We start from the raw sequence: 20,581 nt of genomic DNA, 5'->3' as shown, positions 1-20,581 counted from the left end.
TTGACCATTTGGAAACTATCAAACTTGAACGCTGGATTGTTGTTGGTATTGGTGTTGGGAACATTGGGTCCGCCTCGTCCACCTAATTGTTGTTGTTGTGGTTGGTTATTGTTCAAGTTGACATTGTAGTTTGGTCTCTGATTGTAGTTTGCACCGCCACCACCCTGTTGTGGAACATTGGTATTGAAGTTGGGGTTTGGTCTTTGGAAGTTGTTTCCCTTCTGTGGAACATTCGGGTTGTTGTTCCAGTTGTTTTTGTTGTAGAACTGCTGTTGCTGTTGTTGTGGCAGTCCAAACCTTTGTTGTTGGAATTGTTGAGGTTGTTGAAGTTGTTGCTGTTGTGGTTGGAGAACATTAACCTTCTCAAAAGTGATCAATTCCAGTGATTGTTGTTGATGTTGAACCTGAGCAACATTGGACAGATTCGTATTAGGTGAAGCAAATGGATCAAACAAATCAAATCCACCATGAAAGTTGGATTGCTTGGATGAATGCTGCTGTTGTTGCTGTTGTTGATATTGTTGTTGTGGAACTTGTTGTCCAGAATTCTGGACTGGCTGTGGAGTCCATTCCAGATCATCATCAAACAAGTTGGGACTTGCCTGAGCTGGTGGCTTCTGGGTGCTCTTGTTCTGATGCTGCTGAAGTTGTTGCTTTGGACTATCACCATCACTCCATTGCAACATATCATAAAGGTTCTTCTTTTGTCCCGTTGACGAAGATGATGGACCCTCGGCAACAAATGATGTTGGGGGATTGGGTGAGTTCCTTGACTCACGACCGGGTACTTGTCTATCTCGATCATTTCTTGAGCAGTTTGAAGATCTCTCCCTCCTGTGTCCACCATCTCCTGATCTCATTGCGTCCAACATGTCTAATACATCATGGATGTTTGGTCTCCTGACTGGATCATCGATCAACAATGCCTCGATGAGGTCATGGAATTCCTTTGAGAACTTGGAATTGTTTGGAATGCGTAGATTGTGATTGAGTATTGCCAGACCAGTCTCGAAAGGATCGACATAGAATGCCATCTTGAACAAGAGACATCCAAGTGCCCATATGTCGACCTTCTCTGTGATGTCTTGCTTCCTGAACAGGTCAACCATCTCTGGTGCACGGTACTGGAGGGTAGTGAAGGTGTTGATGTCGTCCTCGGTGTTGGAACGATCACGCTCAGTCTCTGTGCTGAACACCTTGGTGGTGGCCGAGCCAAAGTCACACAACTTATAGCATCCATTCCTCTGGCAATACAATACATTCTCAATCTTTAAATCACGATGAGCGATTGGTGGATTCTGGGAATGGAGGTCGCACACCGCATTGCAGACATCGGAGAATATTGACAATATCTCTCTTTCAGACAGACCTTGTCTCTGGCCACGCTTATTCATAATGTCCAACACTGATCCACCTGAGCAATACTCCAGTAGCATCAATACCTCTGACTCCCTCTTATTTCCATTCCTTCTAATTGTGTGATCAAACATCCTTACAATATTCCTATTATGTTTGAGTGATGTCTATTCATATATTAGTTCAATCAATCAATCTATGGAACTATTCCAATCACTCAATCACTCAATCAATCAATCATATTAAAAACCTAGCTTACCATGATCTCAATCTCGTTCTTTGTGTATTGTAGACGATCCCGCTCCAATACGAAGAGTCGTTTGAGTGCATATTCTCTGTTTAGGTCATCTACCACAAGGTATACAATACCAAATCCACCTTCAGCAATCTTTGTCTTCTCTGTGAATCTCTTTCCATTCAATTCATGAACATTGCCAAGATTATATCCTATAATATTTCCAACACACTCTGTCAAGTACTCCTTCTTCTCGTTGTAATTGAAATTGTTGATCTTATCCGATGCCACATCGTACAATGTATTTCCAATTTCTAATATACGATCCATGATCACTGGACAATAAGATAAGCTAATACAATATTATTATATTATTATAAGTATGATATGGTTATTAAAATTGAGTTATTGAGTGAATGGTATAGTGATCCAAGTATCATGTAGCCACACTCTATGGAGGTCACTACTCCACTACACTCACCATTATTAGTCAGTGATTCATGCTAGGTAGGGTAAGGTAGGGTGGAATATGAGGATCAGATGTGTTCAAAGATTGGTGAGTTCGTTCTGTTCACCATTGTTGTTGTTGTTGTTGTTACAATAGGGCCTAACTCAATCAGCTCAGAGGAATACTTAACATTTACGCACACCCACCACCACCTACCTCGCACACTCACAGTCAATACACAACAGAAGTGGTGATCATTGACTACGTGTGTTTGTTTTCCAACATTGATAGGAACTTCTTATTTGTATAATTCATTATTTGATTGAGATATTCAAGTGATCATTGTGTGATTAGTACCCAATGTACATGATAAATAATGAATATATATTATTGATTATATTTTAACAATGTCCAATTTAATTTGATTACCCTATTGGTTGAATCAGATAAGTGATTATTTTCATTTGAAATTTCAATTTGAATTAATTATATTCCCTCACGAGAAATAAAGAAAGAATTACAATTTCCTCATCAGATTATTTAAATAATTAATTAATTAATTTGAAGATAGATATCTTTATTTTGTTTAATAATAATATCTGTGTGAGATATTTATTTATTTATTTTATTTGAAGTTGTGAATACTCGCGACAATCAAAGTTGTGGCATTAGTCAATCAATTGATTGACCTTTCATTCATTCTAACACCTATCAACTTGCATGAGACTGTATGTTTATCAGTATATAAACTCTAATGCGAAGCTTAGGATGGTCATTCAACAAACCAACAGGATATCAGAGAATGAATAATCAACAAGCGGTTGTCCAACCTGCTCAAGTAGTTGCCCCTGCTGGTGCTCTCCCTGCCGATGCTCCGCTTGCCGGTGCACCTCTAAATGAGGTAGCTGTCGTTGCTGTCGAAGTCCCTCATGCCCCTGCTAAGCCTGCTCCCCTGGGTGCTCCTGCCCCTGCTGATGCTCTCCCTGCCGATGCTCCGCTTGCTGGTGCACCTCTAGTTGAGGTTGCTGTCGTTACCATTGAAGTCCCTCCTGCCCCTGCTAAGCCTGCTCCCCTCGGTGCTCCTGCTCCTCCTGGTGGTCCTCCTGCCGCGCTGGTCGTTGCCAAACCTGCCGCCAAACCTGCTGCACCAGTCAATCGTCAGATCACAGTGCACTACGCCAACATTGAATTTGACATTACTGTCAATGGCAACACGAGGTACAGAGACCTCCGAGCAAGAATTCTCGAGAATCCTGATAGTGCCAACTTGCATAACTTGCGCAATCTCCAAGGATGTATCATCGAGTACCATCCAGCTGCTGTGAATGCTGCCGTGGCCAACGCCAACGCTCTGATCCCTGCTGGCACCGAGCACATCTACATCACTGAGCCTTCTGGTAAGTACTGACTCTGACACAAGTCAAGCTTTYATGGTCACTAACTGATGACTAGTCCGAGTCTTCTGGAGAGATGCAGATGCACAACCAGCACTGGAACCTCTTAATCAAGGATGTAGTAAGGAAGAGATCATGGCTGGCCTGAATTTGGTTCGAGCCAATCTCAGACTTAGAGACCCTAACYCTCCGGCTCCCAATCCAGCTCCTGTTGGTTATGTTGCTCCTCTCAGGCCTAGCCCAAACATTGTTCAGCCTCCTTATCCAGCTGGGGACTACACCATCATCAATGTGAAGAAGGAGGTAAGTTGTGATTATATGAAACAATCACCAGCTTGGACTAACTTATTAACAGTCTTTGTTTAGTTAAGGTGGTTCTGGAGAGTTCTCCTTAGATTTTCTCCTGGTGTCAGTTATTATCCTCCCTAGACTCCCCAAAAGAATATAAAAGAATATAAAAGTGTAATTGGAAGTAAATAATGGAATCGGCGCAGCCGATGCAATGTTGGATAGGGGGCCCCCTGAGTTATACACACACCCGGAAACAATTAAAATTAATAGTTAATTAATTTAATTTGGTATTATAGGTATTATCTAATTTTTAGATTAATTAACTGATATTAATTTATTTGATATTGAAACTGGGAGGATCAAATGCTTGAAGAAATGATAGAATAATATTCATCAAAGACCTGTAGATAATTCGGCCAAAGTGTATGTTGTGTGGTTTGATTGATCAACACTTCACTCGCAACTCCATTCAAAACTGTTCCACAATTATTTATTGTTTATTGTCATTGATTGGATCAACACAACACAAAATATAATAATAATTTCAATCCAATCAAATACATTGGTGTAATATCCTTTTTACAAAAGATTGATTATCAATATATATTTTAATTTGTAGTTTGATCAAAAAATTTCAATATCATTGCGAATAAGGAAATGGAATGATTAATGTTGATCACTCATAGGGAATAGCGAGGAGGATCATTTCCCAAATTAGGCGATAAAGTGCCCAGTACTTTGGAACTCCAATCACAAACTACAACGTATATTACTTAAGTAAATTTTAGCAATGAATGTTGATGATGCATCATCGATCAAGGACGTGGTCCAACGAATGAACATTTCAACAAGTATTTAAACAGATTGGATAATCAATCAGTCAATATATCCAGTATCATTACATCTAATAATAATAATAATACCAATACTACTACTACTACTAATACCTCCACTATCGAAATAATGACATTTATTGCCAAGTTTATACTTTTTGTCGCCTTGATCGCAGTTGCATCTTGCCACTACATCGTGGCTCCACCAGTCAATAGCATGTACTACCCACCACACCAACATGTCTACTCTCCCAACACACTCTACAACAATGGACCATTGTACAATCCGATGATGAACAATCAACTCCAATACAATCAACAGGCCATGCAACAATATCAGGACCAGCAGCGTGCAACCCAGAGAGCCTTCTACGAGAGCAAGATCAATCAGGTCGAAGCCAACATCAATCATGCCAATCAGGATATCCAGAGACTTCAGCAGTCAATCTCGCAGCAGCCACAGGGCAATGACGCCGCCGTGCAGACCGCCTTCCAGACGCAGAAGACCCAGGTGCAGGGCAAGATCGATGCCATCAACCAATCAATCAACAACATGCGCAACCAACAACAGAATCTCCGTCAGCTCCAGAACCAGCCACAGATCTACAATAACTATCCACAACAGTTTGGCGCTGGTCTCTACCAGCCAACATTCGGAGGTCAATTCCACTACTAAATAACTAACTAACAGATTGTCAATAAAAACACTCTCAACAACAAACTAATATAAATGTTTGTTGATCACTACACTAAACCTTGTTTGATTGATTGATAGATTGATTGAAGTATGATTGAATGAGTGAATGGATAATGATGTACATTCTAATTTAAGCGATCAAGCGATTGAATGGCAAAGGACACACTTTTCGGAATACCTATTTACATGAATTTTGCAAAATAATATCTGGTTGGAGTAGGGGAGGCATGCCAGACGATGTTTGTTTTTTTTTTCATTCCAAACCTATGGACTTGGTTTGTTTGGTGTGACAACAACATACATAAACTCAAACAACACAACTGACAAACAAAACAAACAGGTTGACACTCGCACTCTCAATCAACCAATCTCCATCCCATCCCTTCAAACACACAATTCACACTCTCTCACACACACTTATACATATACATACACATAATAACAAGAAGAACAAAAGACGTGTATATTATTCATTGTTGTACATCAATCACATCATCATCATTTCAAACATACAGATATTATTACACAATATATATATATTAAAGTATACAGATACAACAACAACAACAACAACAACAACAACAACAACAGATACAAAGGATCTAGATTCGATCAATATTTATATAAAGCGTTATCATTAAAGAAGAAAGAAGAATGTCAAAGAAACAAGGAGGATGTTGTGGAAACGATGCCAAGCCAAGTGACCCAGATCGTAGATGTAGGTTTGATTTTGAAAGAGGTATAATTGATTGGATTGATTGATTGATTGACATATATTATAACTTTACTATAGCTGTCATTGTGGACTCGGCAGATAGCAGAGGAAAGCTGGAGAAGGGTGTCAAGCTTGTACTGTTGGGTGATATGAATACAGGCAAGACATGCATTGCTTCTCGTCTGGTCAGGAATGAGTTTGGACCTACTGATTCAACCATCGGGTATGTGTACATGTACAAGCTCAGCTCAGCTCAGTCTAGATCATCAGCTAACAACAATTACAATGTAGCGCTGCATTTTTGGTCAAGAATATAACATTGGACAATGGTGTCAATGTGAAGCTCGAGATTTGGGATACAGCTGGACAGGAGAGATATAGAAGTTTAACGCCAATGTATTACAGGTAAGTCAAGCTTAGGTCCAAGGCCCAAGGTCTAAATGAACGGACATACACATCATCTCCTAAGCCAGGCCTGGGTCAGGACAGGAGAGGGGAGTGTAGTGTTAGCCACTGCAGTGGCGCGACATCATAAGTAATATATAACTCACACAATCATTCAATCAATCATATTACAGAGGAGCCTCAGCCGCAGTCATCGTATACGACATCACAAAGAAGGTAGGTGGTCATTAATAACTACTTCATTGGCCTGGGTCGAGTCGGGCCACAGCCACATAACACACATAGCGATTGACTAACGAAACGTCAACTCATTCATTAATTCAATCAATCACTCAATCATTGCAGCACACATTTGAGACACTGAAGAAATGGGTGTCTGAGTTGCAGAAGCAGGCATCACCAAACCTGATTCTGGCACTCGCCGGCAACAAGGTGGACCTGCCCAACCGCGAGGTGCAGGTGGATGAGGTCAGCAGGTACATTTCAGAGTTGGGCGATGTCATCTTTTTCGAAACGTCCGCGCAGACTGGCTACAACGTCAATGAGCTGTTTAACGAGATATGCAGAAAGATCGTCGAGACTTATAAATAGATAGATGATATCATAGTAGAACATCATCATCCATCAATCCCTCCTCCTCCCCTTCCCAACCCAACCCAACTCCAACTCAACCCATCCAACTCCATCCAGCATTCATAGCCCTTCACCCAGCCGCCAGCTTCCAGCTTCCAGCCTCCCTCCACTCTCGATTGTCAACTCAGCTACATTACATTCATTCATTCATACATAGTACTCCCTTGTTTCAACATCATCAACACTCACTCACTCCAATCACAAACAATACCTTTCTGCGACTGGCTTGCCGGCCTTCCGTGGCGGTGACAATCCCATCACCAATCGACACTTGTTACATCATCATCAACACCAACAGCATCAACAACACAACACACTACATCATCATCATCATCCAATCTCCAATCATCACCGTAATCACCTTTGTTTGAAGCTTCTCCTTTTCAAGTCAATAAATTAATTAATAACCATTTCGTGTTTGTACACAATCTACCAATCAGACCTTGTTTCCTTGCCTTTCTTGTCTGACTGCCCGCCTCCTGACAAGCCGATCGTCCACCGTTCGACTGGTCGAATCAAACCACAAGGCTTGTGATATGTTGGCTCATGTTCCTTCGTCGTCCAAGTCGTCGGCTCGACGAATGATCAGTGTCAAAAGGATCAGATCTACAGAATTAAATATCATGAACCTTTGAGGTCAGAGGTTTAGCCTCCATCTTCCAGAAAGGATTGATTGAAGATAATCCAGTGTAGTGGGATTATTTGATTGAATATGTGTGTATGTGATTGAGTGTGTGGTAGTGATCATTCATCAATCAATCAATCACACCACTTGTGGTCCACCCCTTTACTATTCACACAATCACACAGACACACAACATAGAGACCTTCCTGATATTGATCAGGTGTTAGACCTCTCTCTTAAGATGATTGTATCCACCTTTTACCTTTTCGTCGGTCCACCAGACATTCAAATACCATCACTATGCTCTTATTAGGAATGTTATCTTTAACTGATTGATTTGGTTCACTGTGTGTTTGGAACTGATTGTGATTGTGGTTGTGTGAGTGCCCACCAAACCATACCTTCACAAAGATAGATAGATGGCCTTCTCTGAAAGGTCAACAATAACAACAATAACATGTACCAATCCTTTTTTATATCTATCTCTCACTCACTCATTCAATCGATTCACTCAATCACACTCACACCCAACACATCATCATCATTAATGTGGGGTTCGATCAAAGGCACTGCACTGCAGAGCCAAAGTAGTTATAGTTAATAAGGAACAGTTACCTTTACTTTCCATGGCAACACAATCTTTGGATAGTGATTGACCCAGCACCACCTTTAGGTTCCATGTCAAAGACACCCCTGCAACACAATATGTCCAGCACCAGCCCAGTTCAATCTCCAAAGCCAATCCTCCTAACTTGGCATGCCTTTAGGACCTCTTTACAACAACAACATCATCATTAATAATAATATAATATATCATCAGTTCTCTTCACTTCATCAAGCCAGCCACTCACAAACACATTACTACTTTATATAGCCATAGACTATTTATATTGTTTTACGCATTTGCTAGAGTGAGCGGTGTCGTTTGATCATTCTAAGAGTCATAGTATAGTATAGAACGGTTGTGATTGATCGAGCTCTAAATGAAATTAATGAAGTCAGTCATTCATTCATTACATTCATTAGTTCTTTCATACAATCAATCAGTCAGAAAAGTGTGTGTTTGATCGATTGATCCACCTTCCCTCCCTCAATCCAATCAGACTTCACCTCAACCAATCCTATCCAGTCCGTCCAGTCCAAATACCATTATTATTTAAAAGTCAGGAAACAGATATATATTGTTATACATCTAATTGTCAACAACTACTCAATCATCCATCCGTCAATCAATCACAACTGATACTCGCCCTACCCAAACTCCACACTTCCCACACTCATTCGTCCAATCACACACGACAACTTAAGTGTTTAGATTTATCCAATTAAATCAAACAATCATATTAACATTATTCAATCATACTATCAATCCATCAATCAGTCAACATTCAACTACACCTGTAACATATATTTATTTATTTTATTTATTATTTATATTTATATATATTTATTTAAAGAATGTCCATGTCAGTTCAATATATTAGACCATGTGTCCCTCCAGCATTGATCTCTCCAAAGCATCAACAGTGGCAGTCATCGTCACTCAATCAATCACATATATCAACGACAACACTACCACTTCCAACCATTAAAATTGGATTGGTAACATGTTCAAATCTACCCAATCTTGCTCATGATGACCTCATCATGTTCAGGACATTGTCGAGCCTTGGTCTATTCACAGTGGAACCAGTGATCTGGGATGCCAAAGATATCAAATGGTCCAACTACTCTCTTTTAATCCTTAGATCAACTTGGGTATGTTTGACCTGGAACTATTCCACCTCATTCACACGCACATACTAACTCATCACACTCTCATAGGATTATGTTCCAAAGTTTGATAAGTTTAAGGAATGGATGTTGGATATGAAGAGACAGAAGATACCAGTGTTGAACGATGTAGATAAGATTATGTGGAACTGGGACAAGAAGTATTTGTTGGAGTTGGAGAATGCTGGAATTGATATTATTCCAAGTATATTCATCGATCGCTCTTCAACATGCACAACCACATTGATCCAATTGATTGAGGAGGGCAAACGAATGATGAAGTTCCCTTCTGATCAACAAAGATTTGTTATGAAGCCCTGCCTAGGAGCCGACAGCTATGGCACATTCCAATTCACAACTGACAATTGGCAACAATATCAAGATATGTTTACTCAATACTTGGCACACTCTGATATGATCATTCAACCATTCGCCGAATCAGTGTTGCAAGAGGGCGAGTTATCATTCGTGTTCTTCAATCAAGAGTTCTCTCATTCAATCATCAAGCATCCCCCACCATCAGACTTCCGTGTCCAGGAGACCTATGGAGGTAGTGTTGAGCCGAACCCGAACCCCAACCTCAACGACCTGTCCATGGCCAAGAAAGTCATGGAATATGTCGGTCGATCAAACAACTCTATATTATATACTCGTGTAGACTTGGTATGTACATCCACTCATTCATTCAATCAATTGAGCACTCATACTAACATCATTCAATCAATAGCTAAGGTATAATGGTAAATTATGTGTTGGAGAGTGCGAGTTGATTGAACCAACATTGTACTTCCTCAACGATCAAGTGATCACCAATCGCTTCATTGATCAACTATTGGGTCATATTGTCAACTTGATCACAAACAAACAAATATCAATTACATCCTCAACATTATCACAATCTACACCAAACTCTGATGATTCATCTGATCATCAACATCAACAACATCATATTCAACATCATCAATTACAACAACAACAACTTAATCAAACCGATAGTTTGACACCAGTCGATGGTGCCGGACTGAATATTAATAATAATATTAATCATCGCCGAATTAGTAAGCCAAACCAGAAGGCTCGCTCAAGGATATATCCAGAACAAACCAAGGCCAAGATGTCACCTCCCTCCAAGACCATTCCATCATCAACATCATCAAGTTTTATTACCAGGAGTAGGAGGATACCAGTGGCAACACTCCCTATTGAATCAATATAACTTCAATCAATCAACCGAATCAATCTAATCAGTTATCAACTCTACTCTATCGATAGAATATCCAGTGTTACTACTACATAAACTCTCCCTTGTTATATTTATCGCATTGGAACTAAACTACTCATATATTCAATTAGTGTGAATGCGACCGATCCCAACTCCCGTCGTTACTCTTGATTCTACCATTCCATTGAATCTATTTGCAATGAGACGAGTGTTGGCAGGTATAAGATCTAGGTAGGATATACTCGAGTTGCTATATTATTTGTACATAAATACAACTTGGATTCTACAACAATGTTTCCAAATTAACATTTTGCAACACAAAGTCAGACGAACGAGACGACAAACACTTCAAAGAAATAAAAAGATACAGAGATACAGATAACAATGCTGAGTCATATACTACATGGCAATGGCATTAGAAATCGTGTATTAAATGTACATCATACATGTTATATATATTTAAGATATAATAATATTACAACAACATCACCTTCACATCATTCAAACATACTGTTTGATCAATCAACATCAACATCGACATCATCATTGGGTCACAATGGATATGCTACATTGAATAGACCCAAATCATTATCATCACATCTACATCAACAGTCTCGATTAAAGAAGAAGCAACAACAACAACAACAACAACAACAAAGTGAGCAACAAGACAACAACAACAACAACAACAACACATCAGATACATCATTGGAGGGATCATGGAGTAATGTTAAAGTACATAGAACAATCAATCCGGAGAAGATCACATCGATACAGGAGCAATTTGTCGATCATGGCAAGAGGGCGAGCGACAGGAAGAAGATGGAGAAGCGCGTGGACGAAATGATTGACTCGGGGCATTATGACGAGCGCTCACTCGTACGCCCCGAAGACGCAGACGACGACTATGACGAGGATTACAAGCCGTCGGGTCGAACATACATCCGCGAGAGCTACCAGGTGATGGAGCCCGACAACAAGGGGGATGCGCGCTTCATCGCCGACTCGATGCGCTCCAACGAGTTCATGGAGAAGGGCATGGAGAAGAAGGAGAGTGGCTGGCAGCTGTGGAACTACAAGAAGCAGGGCCTGCAAACGTATGATCACGATCGCGACGAGCGCAGCGAGCTGTCCAAGGTCGGCCTCGAGCGCACAGACGACGGCTCGCTCTTTTGTGGCAAGTTTGAGATCCCCGCCGACTACGAGGACTACTTCACCAAGCCCGACAAGGTGACGTCGCGTGCCGAGAAAAACAACCTGAAGCGAATGGAGGCACATCTTGGCCGCGAGAAGATTGAGAAGCGACGACCAAAGCGCAGGACGATCATCGATGACAATGAAGACGAGCATACCATTCTCCAAAAGAAGATGTCCGATCGCATCCTGGAGGTGCTCAATGATTCGTTCATGTTTGCGCATGAGGATAACAATGCTACGAGACAGGAGAATGCACTTCGCCGCGACGCACACACTGGCTATGGATTCTTCAGAAGCACAGACAATGACGCGATTCAAGACGACGAGTTGGTGTCCGACCCCATCCTCTCGCGCTCAGGCATCATTCTCACTCGCGCACTGATGTCCAGTGATTTGCGATGGGTCAAGGTGTTCTGGGAGCGAGACAACGATGCTGTCGTGCATAATGTCAGTGGCAATGGCAATGGCAATGATATTGGCGAGTTGGACAACGAACAAGATGGCTACAGCAATGAGCCAACAAACGCATATGAACTCATGGAACAGGTGGACAGGTTTGAACACAACCAGGCATTGGCTGTGGCAGAGGCCGAGGCCATGGCTGAGGGTGGTGAAGGCCCGTCCAACGACTCAGCAATGGACGAGGAGGAGGAAAAGGCCAGAATGCTGATGGACGATGCCATGACCATCCCCGAGATCATTTCAAACCTGGCGACCAACAAGGCAAAGAGGATAGTTCAACAACATTATAAGGATGAACTGTATGTTCGCCCAGACATCAAGTCGTCGTCCACAACGAACAAGGCCAACGCGGTCCACGCCCAACACACTACTGCGAATACACACACAACGAGACAATCAGCAATACCCAAGGACTTCTCATTTGGAAGCGGCCACACGCAGATGGCCCAGACCAGCAAGGTCACTCTCAACATTAGTGTGCCGTCGCTGGAGCAGAGTCTGCGCGAGCCGACGCCGGTCGTGGAGAGCAGTTCGGCCGTCAAGAAGAGGATGGCGGCCGAGCGCGACATGCGCTACAGTCAAAAGTACGAAACACTGACCGATCAGCAGATCCAGACGCGACTGACAGCCATCACGCCACGTCTGCGACTGCATCTGGGCAAGAGCATCAAGACCAAGTACGTGCCCAACATATTCTTTGTCAAGGACAAGGATCAGAAGAGGATGAATGTCACCATGGACCTTTACGAGACCATCGTCTTCCCCGAGCTTGTCAATGCCGCCAGGAAATCACAGAACAAGGACTTGATCAGATCACAGCAATTGAAGAATAGATTCTTGGGTGTGTTTAAGACTGGTTCATCATCATCATCATCATTGTCAACTCCCAACAACATGTACAGCAACAACTACAACAATGAGGAAGAGGAGGAGGAGAAGGACAACTTGATGGACTTGTCACTGGCGTCAGAGATCTTGAAGGAGGACCGCGAGTTGGACAACCCATATGAACAGCCATCATTCTTGTACAAGAACAAATCAACTCCAGCCAATACAGCTGTGCCCAGTGAGTCAGTAGACGACGCAGAGGACATTGAGTTGTCCCAGATGGAAGCCACGGAAGCCCAAGACACAGAAGGACTGGCCCCAGTCGACAGCCACACCAAGGTCGACCCTTCGTCTATATTTAAGCAATACAACAAGCGACAACAGTTTGATTAGCGTAAACTATTATGTGACACATATTCAATGACTCCCCAATCACACCACCAATGTTGGGGAGTCACGGTCCAGCACACGACACCAAGGGTATGAATCAATAGCCATACACGCACCCAATCAATCATTCTTTGAGGTATCATGATTCACCAACCGAGGTGAGGTAACAAACACACACTGAACCAAGATGGGTCACATCAGATCAACCGAAAACAGGCACCCAGTGCCGAATGACTAAGTGTCATACTCGATCTTGGTTGACAAAAAAGGTGATACTTTACGAAACTTTATGTTCAAAAAAAGGGTGGTGATTCATTATTCCTTATTGGGACGTTTATTATTATCTCTTGCTCTTCTTCTCACACACAAACACACACAACGCGACCCCTCAAGTTATTTAATTAACACACAGTCCTCCAATCTTCACTTCACTAACAAACAAACCAATACATACACATAATTACTGTCATCAGTTAATCATTTATCATCATCATCACTAATAATTTCTACTTTCTACATTTAAATATATTGTTTGAATCTAAAACAAACAACAACTATATAACAAAAAAAGATAATGTCTTCTGCGGATACCGCTCAACAACCTGCTGCCTCTGATGCTGCTCAGGGTAACCAGCCACAAATCATCGTACTCATTGATAAGTACCAAACTCTCTCCCGTCTCTATGACTACTCCCTCGTCAACAAGTCTGTCAGTGCCTCGTTGAACTGGTACAACTATGCCAAGGGTTTCACCCTGTTGAAGGTAAAGATAACTCAATCAATTAATCAATCATATAATATATATACTTGAACTCAACTTACTAACATGATAATTAAAATATTTAGAAACCAATGGAGTTGTCCGAATCAACTATTGGATTGGTTGCTCAACCAATTTACAATGCTTGTGAGCCAATGTTGAAACAGGTGGACAAATTCAGCGTTGACAAGTTGGACAAGATCGAGACCAATGTTAACAAGGCAACTGAGTATGTTAACAATGCAGTCACTGCTCCAGTCAGAGACTATGCTATTGGCAAGATCTCCACTGTCGATGCCTCCATCGACAACGTCTTGGAGTTTGGCCACGGCAAGATCCAGGGCACCAAGATTGCCGAGCTGGTCAACAGATCAGAGGCCTTGGCCGAGTCCATCGTGGACACTGTGCTCCCCGCCCAGAACAACGACACTCCACAAGAGTCTGACATGTTCAACGTCGAGAGAAGATTCCCAGTTCTCTACAAGCTCCGCAACAGAGTCAACTACGAGTCCGTCAAGCACATCCCAGCCAACTCCTACCAGGGAGTCGCCCAAACCGCCGCCGTCAAGCAGATCGCCTCCACCGTCGAGAGCCTCGAGCAGACCTTCAAGGAGCTCAAGGGTATGTCCGTCCAGGAGATCAAGGATGACGTCTTCTCCAAGAAGACAATCGACAAGATCTTCAACTACCTCGATGCCACCGTCGAGGCTGTCGGCAGCCTCTCCGTTTGGATCAAGCAATTCAGCCCAGACATTGACTTTGCCACCCGCACCAAAGAACTTACCGCCTACGTCACCGAATCCAGAAACCGCATCCTCCAAATTGTCGACCAGAATGAGAAGCTTAGAGTATGTATAACAACATTGAATGATCCATCAAGGAACACAATAGGCAATAACTAACATATTACAACAACAGAAATTCAAAGAAGAGAGCACCAGAATACTTGAAAAGACCGGAACCATTTTGAAAGACCAGATCGAAGCCACCTCCAACAAGCTAAAGAACTCTGACTATGCCATTGTTAAACAGACCGTCACCTACATTGAAAGCACCATCCAGACCATCCGCGAGAAAGGACTTCTTCGCTTCAACGAAGTGATTGAGTATCTTGAGCAAAAGTACAACTCATCATCTCCAGCTGCCTCCTCCTCATCTTCATCCTCCTCTTCCACTGCTCCAGCTACCTCATCGACCCCAACTGAGGAGCCAGAGGAGGAGCAATAAGAGATAGAGAGTGTTTGTTTATGTTGGTGTGACCAGGTCACCCAACAACAGCAATCCAAATGAATCTTAAGGGATAATTATCAATAAATCATGTTGTCCAGCCAACATAAGTTGCTGGATCAGCATCAAACCCTTTATTCATCCAACCAACTAATCGAATGATCATATCTCTAGTCCCTTCTCCGAGAGTCCAAGACATATGACAGAGAAGTCATAGATAGCCTTCTTGATCTTGAGTCTCATCAAGTTGGCAAGGAACTTCTCCTTCTGTTTGGCGGTGATGTGCGATGTTGGGAAACCCTCAACAGAGAGAAGACGCATGGCAATCGGTCGGAATGTGTTTGGATAGTAAGTGACGAGTGCTGTGACGATCAGACCAAGGTATTGTGACAAGCTACGTGGTGATCCACCGCCAATCGCGTACAACACCTGATTGATCAAGTACTCGCCATGTTGTGCCAACAAAACATCCAACTCTGCCTTGAACAGTTGGTACTCTGGTGAATGTTTCTTTTGTTCGACTAGTTGGTAGTTATTCACAATGTTAGTTGTGCCATATTCATTGAGGTGCCACAAGGTTATGTACTTACTCGATAACAAAGTGGATACGAATGTGAAGGCGGGGATTGCCGTGGCTTTGTCTTGTATGTTCAATAGGTTCTCCAGCGTTACCTGGAAGATTGGCGCGACAAAGTTGGCGGGGAATGAGCGCACTGTATACTTGATGCATTGTTGCAGCAGGGAGAAGTACTCCTTGGTGATGAGCGGTTGGATTGATAGGTTGTACTGTGTGGGCGTGTGGAGGAAGCCGACGCGATCAGCGTTGCCTTTCTTCCACAACTCAAATGTTGCCGCTGTGACCATGGTGATCGACTGCTTGAGAAAATCGTATGAACTGTCGGACCGCAGCCAAGGGATGCCCACAGACATCGTATTAAGCAAAGGGGCCAGTGGCATAACTTCATATACACTGGCTAATTGCTCGAATATTGTCGAGATGTATTTGCCAACATCCTCTGTGCAACTCATTATTATCTCCTTGTAGAGGTGACAGATTGACTTTGATTGATTGGACGGACATCCGGATGATTAGTAGGCTGCGGATACTGGATACTTGAGTTTGGCTGGAACCACAGTTGTACTTACCTCAATGATGTCGGCATCGCGGGAGTATGATTGCAACAGGTTTCCAGTCACTGGCAATACATTGAGTGCAATCGATAGTATCGTTGACTGAATATTGTTGTTGTTGTTGTTGTTATTGTTATTATTGTTGTTGTTGTTGTTCTTGAAGTTGTTGTTTGTCGGTATTTCATTCTCATCTTCCTCATCTTCCTCTTTATCATCAGTCTCGAATATCTTGAATAGTTTGGATAATATATTGATTGAGTTGATGAGTATACTGTGATCTTTGTTGTTGTTATGTGTTGTAGTAGCTGATGTTGTAATATTAGGTGACGCATTGTTTGTTGTTGATGTAGTTGTTATATCGTTTGGTTGATTCTTCATATGTTGGATTATATAATTGATATGTGGCTTGATCAGACATGATATATATACACCAGTGTCTTCATTCATTGGTAGTCTGGCAATAATCTCCAACAATGCCTCTATTATCTTTCTTGATGTTTCGCTATCGTTACTCTACATGGTACATGTTGTGAGTGAGTCAGCTGATTGATTGATCATCCACCCTTTGACTTACAATGAATATTGGCTCACATCTAATGATCATGTCGCGTATGTTGGACGTGAGAAGCTTGGCGCACTTCTTGTTCCTGGCAATGGATAGGATTGAGTCGGCTGTGACACTGGCCAACTCTGGATTGGACAGTGCAGGTATAAAGTCGCTGACGAGCTTGACCAGGAACTCTGTACTCTTCTCGAGCATGTTGGCGTACTTACCCGCCAGTACAATCGTGGACTTTATCAGCGGTGTGGATTGAATTGGTAGCGAACCAATCACTTGGAACAACTGGGGAATGAATGAAATGTCCTCTGCAATGCCCTCGGACAGACATCCGATCAGGTAGACGGTGGCCTCTATCGACTGCCACGTGCTGTTTGGAAGGTTGTTTATGTCTTCCCAAAGAGCAGACAGCAGGAACTGGAGTGTTTGCCTCTCCAGTATACTATATATATTCAATAAAGAGTCGCCAGCTATTGATCTAAAGCTGTAGAACTTGTCCATCTCCACTGTAATAGGTTTGATTGATTGAATGGAGTGAGTGAGCGAGCAAATGAATGATCATCAGATGTTAACGACATACCACTTTCATCATTGTCATTGTCTGGAAACATGCACTTGCTGTGTAGCAACTTGATTGCATCAAAGAGGAAGGGATGCCAGCGTGAGATGTCGACCTCACGTTCATGTAGTGTGTGCACTTCGCTGATGACTGGTTCGACAAGATCGCACAGCTCCACACTGATCTGATTGGCAATGTTGATGAGAACCTTCATGTACTGCTCATTGTAAGCGCTCGACAATAACAATCTTGCATGATTCTCGGGGATATGAGTGAATAGGAGGAATATCGATCCGTAGATCTTCTGATTGTCCTCCTGGTGTGCCAGCACAAAGTAGTTGGGCAGCGTGTCCAATATCTTGCCAACGACCGATTCGAATGAGTTGGGATACTGCTTAAAGTGTTTGCCGCCCATAAACGTGAAGATCTCATCCAACACCAATATGAAGTCCTCCACCAACTGAGGGTCTCTGCTGACCGATGTGAAGCAATTGTTTAACAATGATCCAAGGAGTATATATCTTTGATTGATTGATCAGTGAGTGATTGGGAATGGTTCCATGATTGATTGATTGAGTGATGGACCCATGAGGAGGAGGACATAAGTTAGTAAGAGCTGGCGTTGGTCACCTGGTGAGGCACAACATACTTTGCAGGTGTATCAAAGAGTACCCAACTTCTGAGACATTTGAGCGCGTTCTTCATGAGCTGTGAGGTCGCGGGAGAGGTGGGAAGAGACATGATGTAGGAGAGGATTTGAATGACATTCTCGATGTACTTGCTGAACTCGTAGCCGACCATGTTGCGCTTCTCATTCGTGATAAAGTCGCAAAAGAGTAGCTCGTGAGGGAATAGGGTGAGCAGCTCGAGCAGCAGGTTGGCTCGACTGGGGTCGAAGCGACTCGTGTCATTGACGTCGGGGAACGACAGCGACATGATATCGGGGATGGGCGACTGCCACAGCTCCGGCGTCGACAGACACGAGATGGCGCAGACGGCCAGACACAGACGTGTCACCACCATCTTGGGCAGCTTCTCAAAGTCGTTCCGAAGGATGGCCAGCAGCTGCTCGAGCAGATGCAATCGCATCTCCTGTGACATATTAGACCAATCGCTCTTTATCTTTGCCTCTATCGTCGATGCGCCAAAGTATTGTATCTCAACCGTTGGTGACTGTAACAGTTGAGGCGCTATCTGCCATGCATTGTCTGACTTTTGAAAGTTTATCAACCAATCCTGTGCCAATGCCATGTTTGATTGATCGATACTTGATGAATAGAATGAATGTAATACCTTTTGTTTGTTTGTTTGTATGTTTGTTGAGAGTCGTAAGTCATTCATTCATTCGTTCGGTCAATCATTCATTCATTCGTTCATTCAATCATTCTTGAGTTGAGTTGTAATCATACATTCTGTACAGAGTCTATTGTATATTGCATTTATCGATAAACAAGATGATGAAGTATCAACATATGTGTTCGATTATATAATATCTATATATTTGTGCGTTTAAATGTAATGTACATTTATCTCTTCTCAAATATCTCATTTAGATTGAGAAAATTGCAAGCTCAAACACTTAATTTATGGGACAACCTTCAATTCAAGGTGGTTGTGTATGGGTGGAATGATTCCACCCCACTGGTCAATCAATCAATCAATATCAACATATGACAATATAACGACATATTTATTTATTTAAAGCAGGAGAATGATGATGAAGACTTGGCCTTTTTGGATTTGCCAGAGTCACTCAATGATGATGACGATGGAATGGTGACGCTCGTTCGGTGTGTTGCTGATGATGATGGCGATGATGGTGATGATGGTGGTGATGATGAGGATGGAGAAGAGGAAGAGGACTGGATATCTGTACATTGTTGGAGCAGATCAGTGTAGATCGGCGAGTTCTTGAATCTGTGGAAGCTGTCATTGTTGATGGCCTCGAATATCTCTTTGATGGCATTGTCAAAGATCTTGTCGGTGATCTGATGCGCCTGGATGCGCTTGGTGATGTCGTTCAGTGTGCGGTAGTCCAGATTGACCTCGCTGGGCGACGTCGACGACAGGTACTTCTCAAACAGAATGTTGGCCTTCTCAAAGTTGATGCCGTCCGCCATCGACTCGGTCATCTCAATGTCCATCGCGCTGGATTCGCGCGACACCTTGTGAATGGGCGATGCTGGCGATGAAGAGGACGATGCGCCGTCCATCATTGGCACGAGGTCCTTGGACGTCTCGGCGGTGCTGTTGCTGCGACGTGAGTCTGGCGAGCTGGACATGACCGAGTTGGCGACGGATACTTCGATCGTGAGTGTGTTGGTGGTGGCTGCGGGGTTGCTGTTGTTGCTGTTGTTGTTGTTTCCGCCACTGCTGCTGCATCCGACATCGTCGTCCACGATGCTGTTTGAGCGGGGTGTGGCGGCATCCACAGACTCGGAGCGTGGATGGCGCGTCTCTGTGCTCATAACCACGTCGCCAGTCGACTTGGAAGTTGGCGCCACATGGATGTACTCCTCACGGAAACTGCGTGCGGCGAACCAGAACATCACGTGATTTGACGAATGCTCGCGCTCTGTGAACTCATAGAATATCTTCTTGGTGCACTCATTCGACAGCACTGACAACAGGTTGCTGAGTGTGTTTGGTGTCACTGTCTCGTCTATCTTTATCGGGGACATGGCCATTGACAATGATGAAGTCGAAGCCACCGGTGTATTGTTGGCGCTATTGCTACTGGACAACTTTTGTAATTTGTTGGATGACGTTGAAGACCTCGACTTGCCCTTGGTCGACTGTGAATTCCTCTTCTTTGCGTTGGTCGACATTATTATTATTATT

The 20,581-nt window shown here is 42.9% G+C and overlaps 10 protein-coding genes across 10 annotated transcripts; 7 read left to right on the top strand and 3 right to left on the bottom strand.

The window, feature by feature from the left end:
* Positions 1 to 112: 112 nt before the first annotated feature.
* SAMD00019534_016230 (hypothetical protein) lies at positions 113 to 1,948 on the bottom strand (the record flags this gene model as incomplete). Its single annotated transcript, XM_012902214.1, has 3 exons — positions 113 to 335; positions 508 to 1,523; positions 1,616 to 1,948. Coding segments are annotated over 3 exons (1,572 nt in total), but the record flags the coding sequence as incomplete, so codon positions are not given.
* Positions 1,949 to 2,841: 893 nt separating this feature from the next.
* On the top strand, positions 2,842 to 3,447 carry SAMD00019534_016220 (hypothetical protein; the record flags this gene model as incomplete). Its single annotated transcript, XM_012902213.1, has 1 exon — positions 2,842 to 3,447. One exon carries the CDS (start codon positions 2,842 to 2,844, stop codon positions 3,445 to 3,447), a length of 606 nt encoding a protein of 201 aa, XP_012757667.1.
* A 1,240-nt stretch (positions 3,448 to 4,687) lies between these two features.
* SAMD00019534_016210 (hypothetical protein) lies at positions 4,688 to 5,233 on the top strand (the record flags this gene model as incomplete). The annotated part of the gene is made up of 1 exon (XM_012902212.1): positions 4,688 to 5,233. The coding sequence occupies one exon, from the start codon at positions 4,688 to 4,690 to the stop codon at positions 5,231 to 5,233; it is 546 nt and encodes a 181-aa protein (XP_012757666.1).
* A 675-nt stretch (positions 5,234 to 5,908) lies between these two features.
* On the top strand, positions 5,909 to 6,965 carry SAMD00019534_016200 (hypothetical protein; the record flags this gene model as incomplete). The annotated part of the gene is made up of 5 exons (XM_012902211.1): positions 5,909 to 5,972; positions 6,048 to 6,192; positions 6,261 to 6,374; positions 6,548 to 6,590; positions 6,720 to 6,965. 5 exons carry the CDS (start codon positions 5,909 to 5,911, stop codon positions 6,963 to 6,965), a joined length of 612 nt encoding a protein of 203 aa, XP_012757665.1.
* Positions 6,966 to 9,177: 2,212 nt separating this feature from the next.
* Positions 9,178 to 9,403, top strand: SAMD00019534_016180 (hypothetical protein; the record flags this gene model as incomplete). Its single annotated transcript, XM_012902210.1, has 1 exon — positions 9,178 to 9,403. A coding segment is annotated over one exon (226 nt), but the record flags the coding sequence as incomplete, so codon positions are not given.
* A 53-nt stretch (positions 9,404 to 9,456) lies between these two features.
* On the top strand, positions 9,457 to 10,615 carry SAMD00019534_016190 (hypothetical protein; the record flags this gene model as incomplete). The annotated part of the gene is made up of 2 exons (XM_012902209.1): positions 9,457 to 10,068; positions 10,133 to 10,615. Coding segments are annotated over 2 exons (1,095 nt in total), but the record flags the coding sequence as incomplete, so codon positions are not given.
* A 396-nt stretch (positions 10,616 to 11,011) lies between these two features.
* Positions 11,012 to 13,507, top strand: SAMD00019534_016170 (hypothetical protein; the record flags this gene model as incomplete). Its single annotated transcript, XM_012902208.1, has 3 exons — positions 11,012 to 11,062; positions 11,240 to 12,585; positions 12,679 to 13,507. The coding sequence occupies 3 exons, from the start codon at positions 11,012 to 11,014 to the stop codon at positions 13,505 to 13,507; spliced, it is 2,226 nt and encodes a 741-aa protein (XP_012757662.1).
* A 571-nt stretch (positions 13,508 to 14,078) lies between these two features.
* On the top strand, positions 14,079 to 15,491 carry SAMD00019534_016160 (hypothetical protein; the record flags this gene model as incomplete). The annotated part of the gene is made up of 3 exons (XM_012902207.1): positions 14,079 to 14,267; positions 14,351 to 15,112; positions 15,183 to 15,491. The coding sequence occupies 3 exons, from the start codon at positions 14,079 to 14,081 to the stop codon at positions 15,489 to 15,491; spliced, it is 1,260 nt and encodes a 419-aa protein (XP_012757661.1).
* Positions 15,492 to 15,653: 162 nt separating this feature from the next.
* Positions 15,654 to 18,991, bottom strand: SAMD00019534_016150 (hypothetical protein; the record flags this gene model as incomplete). The annotated part of the gene is made up of 7 exons (XM_012902206.1): positions 15,654 to 16,012; positions 16,082 to 16,550; positions 16,638 to 16,994; positions 17,052 to 17,135; positions 17,197 to 17,687; positions 17,762 to 18,261; positions 18,390 to 18,991. 7 exons carry the CDS (start codon positions 18,989 to 18,991, stop codon positions 15,654 to 15,656), a joined length of 2,862 nt encoding a protein of 953 aa, XP_012757660.1.
* Positions 18,992 to 19,434: 443 nt separating this feature from the next.
* SAMD00019534_016140 (hypothetical protein) lies at positions 19,435 to 20,568 on the bottom strand (the record flags this gene model as incomplete). The annotated part of the gene is made up of 1 exon (XM_012902205.1): positions 19,435 to 20,568. The coding sequence occupies one exon, from the start codon at positions 20,566 to 20,568 to the stop codon at positions 19,435 to 19,437; it is 1,134 nt and encodes a 377-aa protein (XP_012757659.1).
* Between the last annotated feature and the right edge of the window lie 13 nt (positions 20,569 to 20,581).

The sequence above is a fragment of the Acytostelium subglobosum genome, assembly GCF_000787575.1.
Source record: "Acytostelium subglobosum LB1 DNA, scaffold: scaffold3, whole genome shotgun sequence".
Classification (NCBI taxonomy): domain Eukaryota; phylum Evosea; class Eumycetozoa; order Acytosteliales; family Acytosteliaceae; genus Acytostelium; species Acytostelium subglobosum.
Note: the sequence above shows the minus strand (reverse complement) of the source record. Positions and strands in the feature narration are given on the sequence as shown.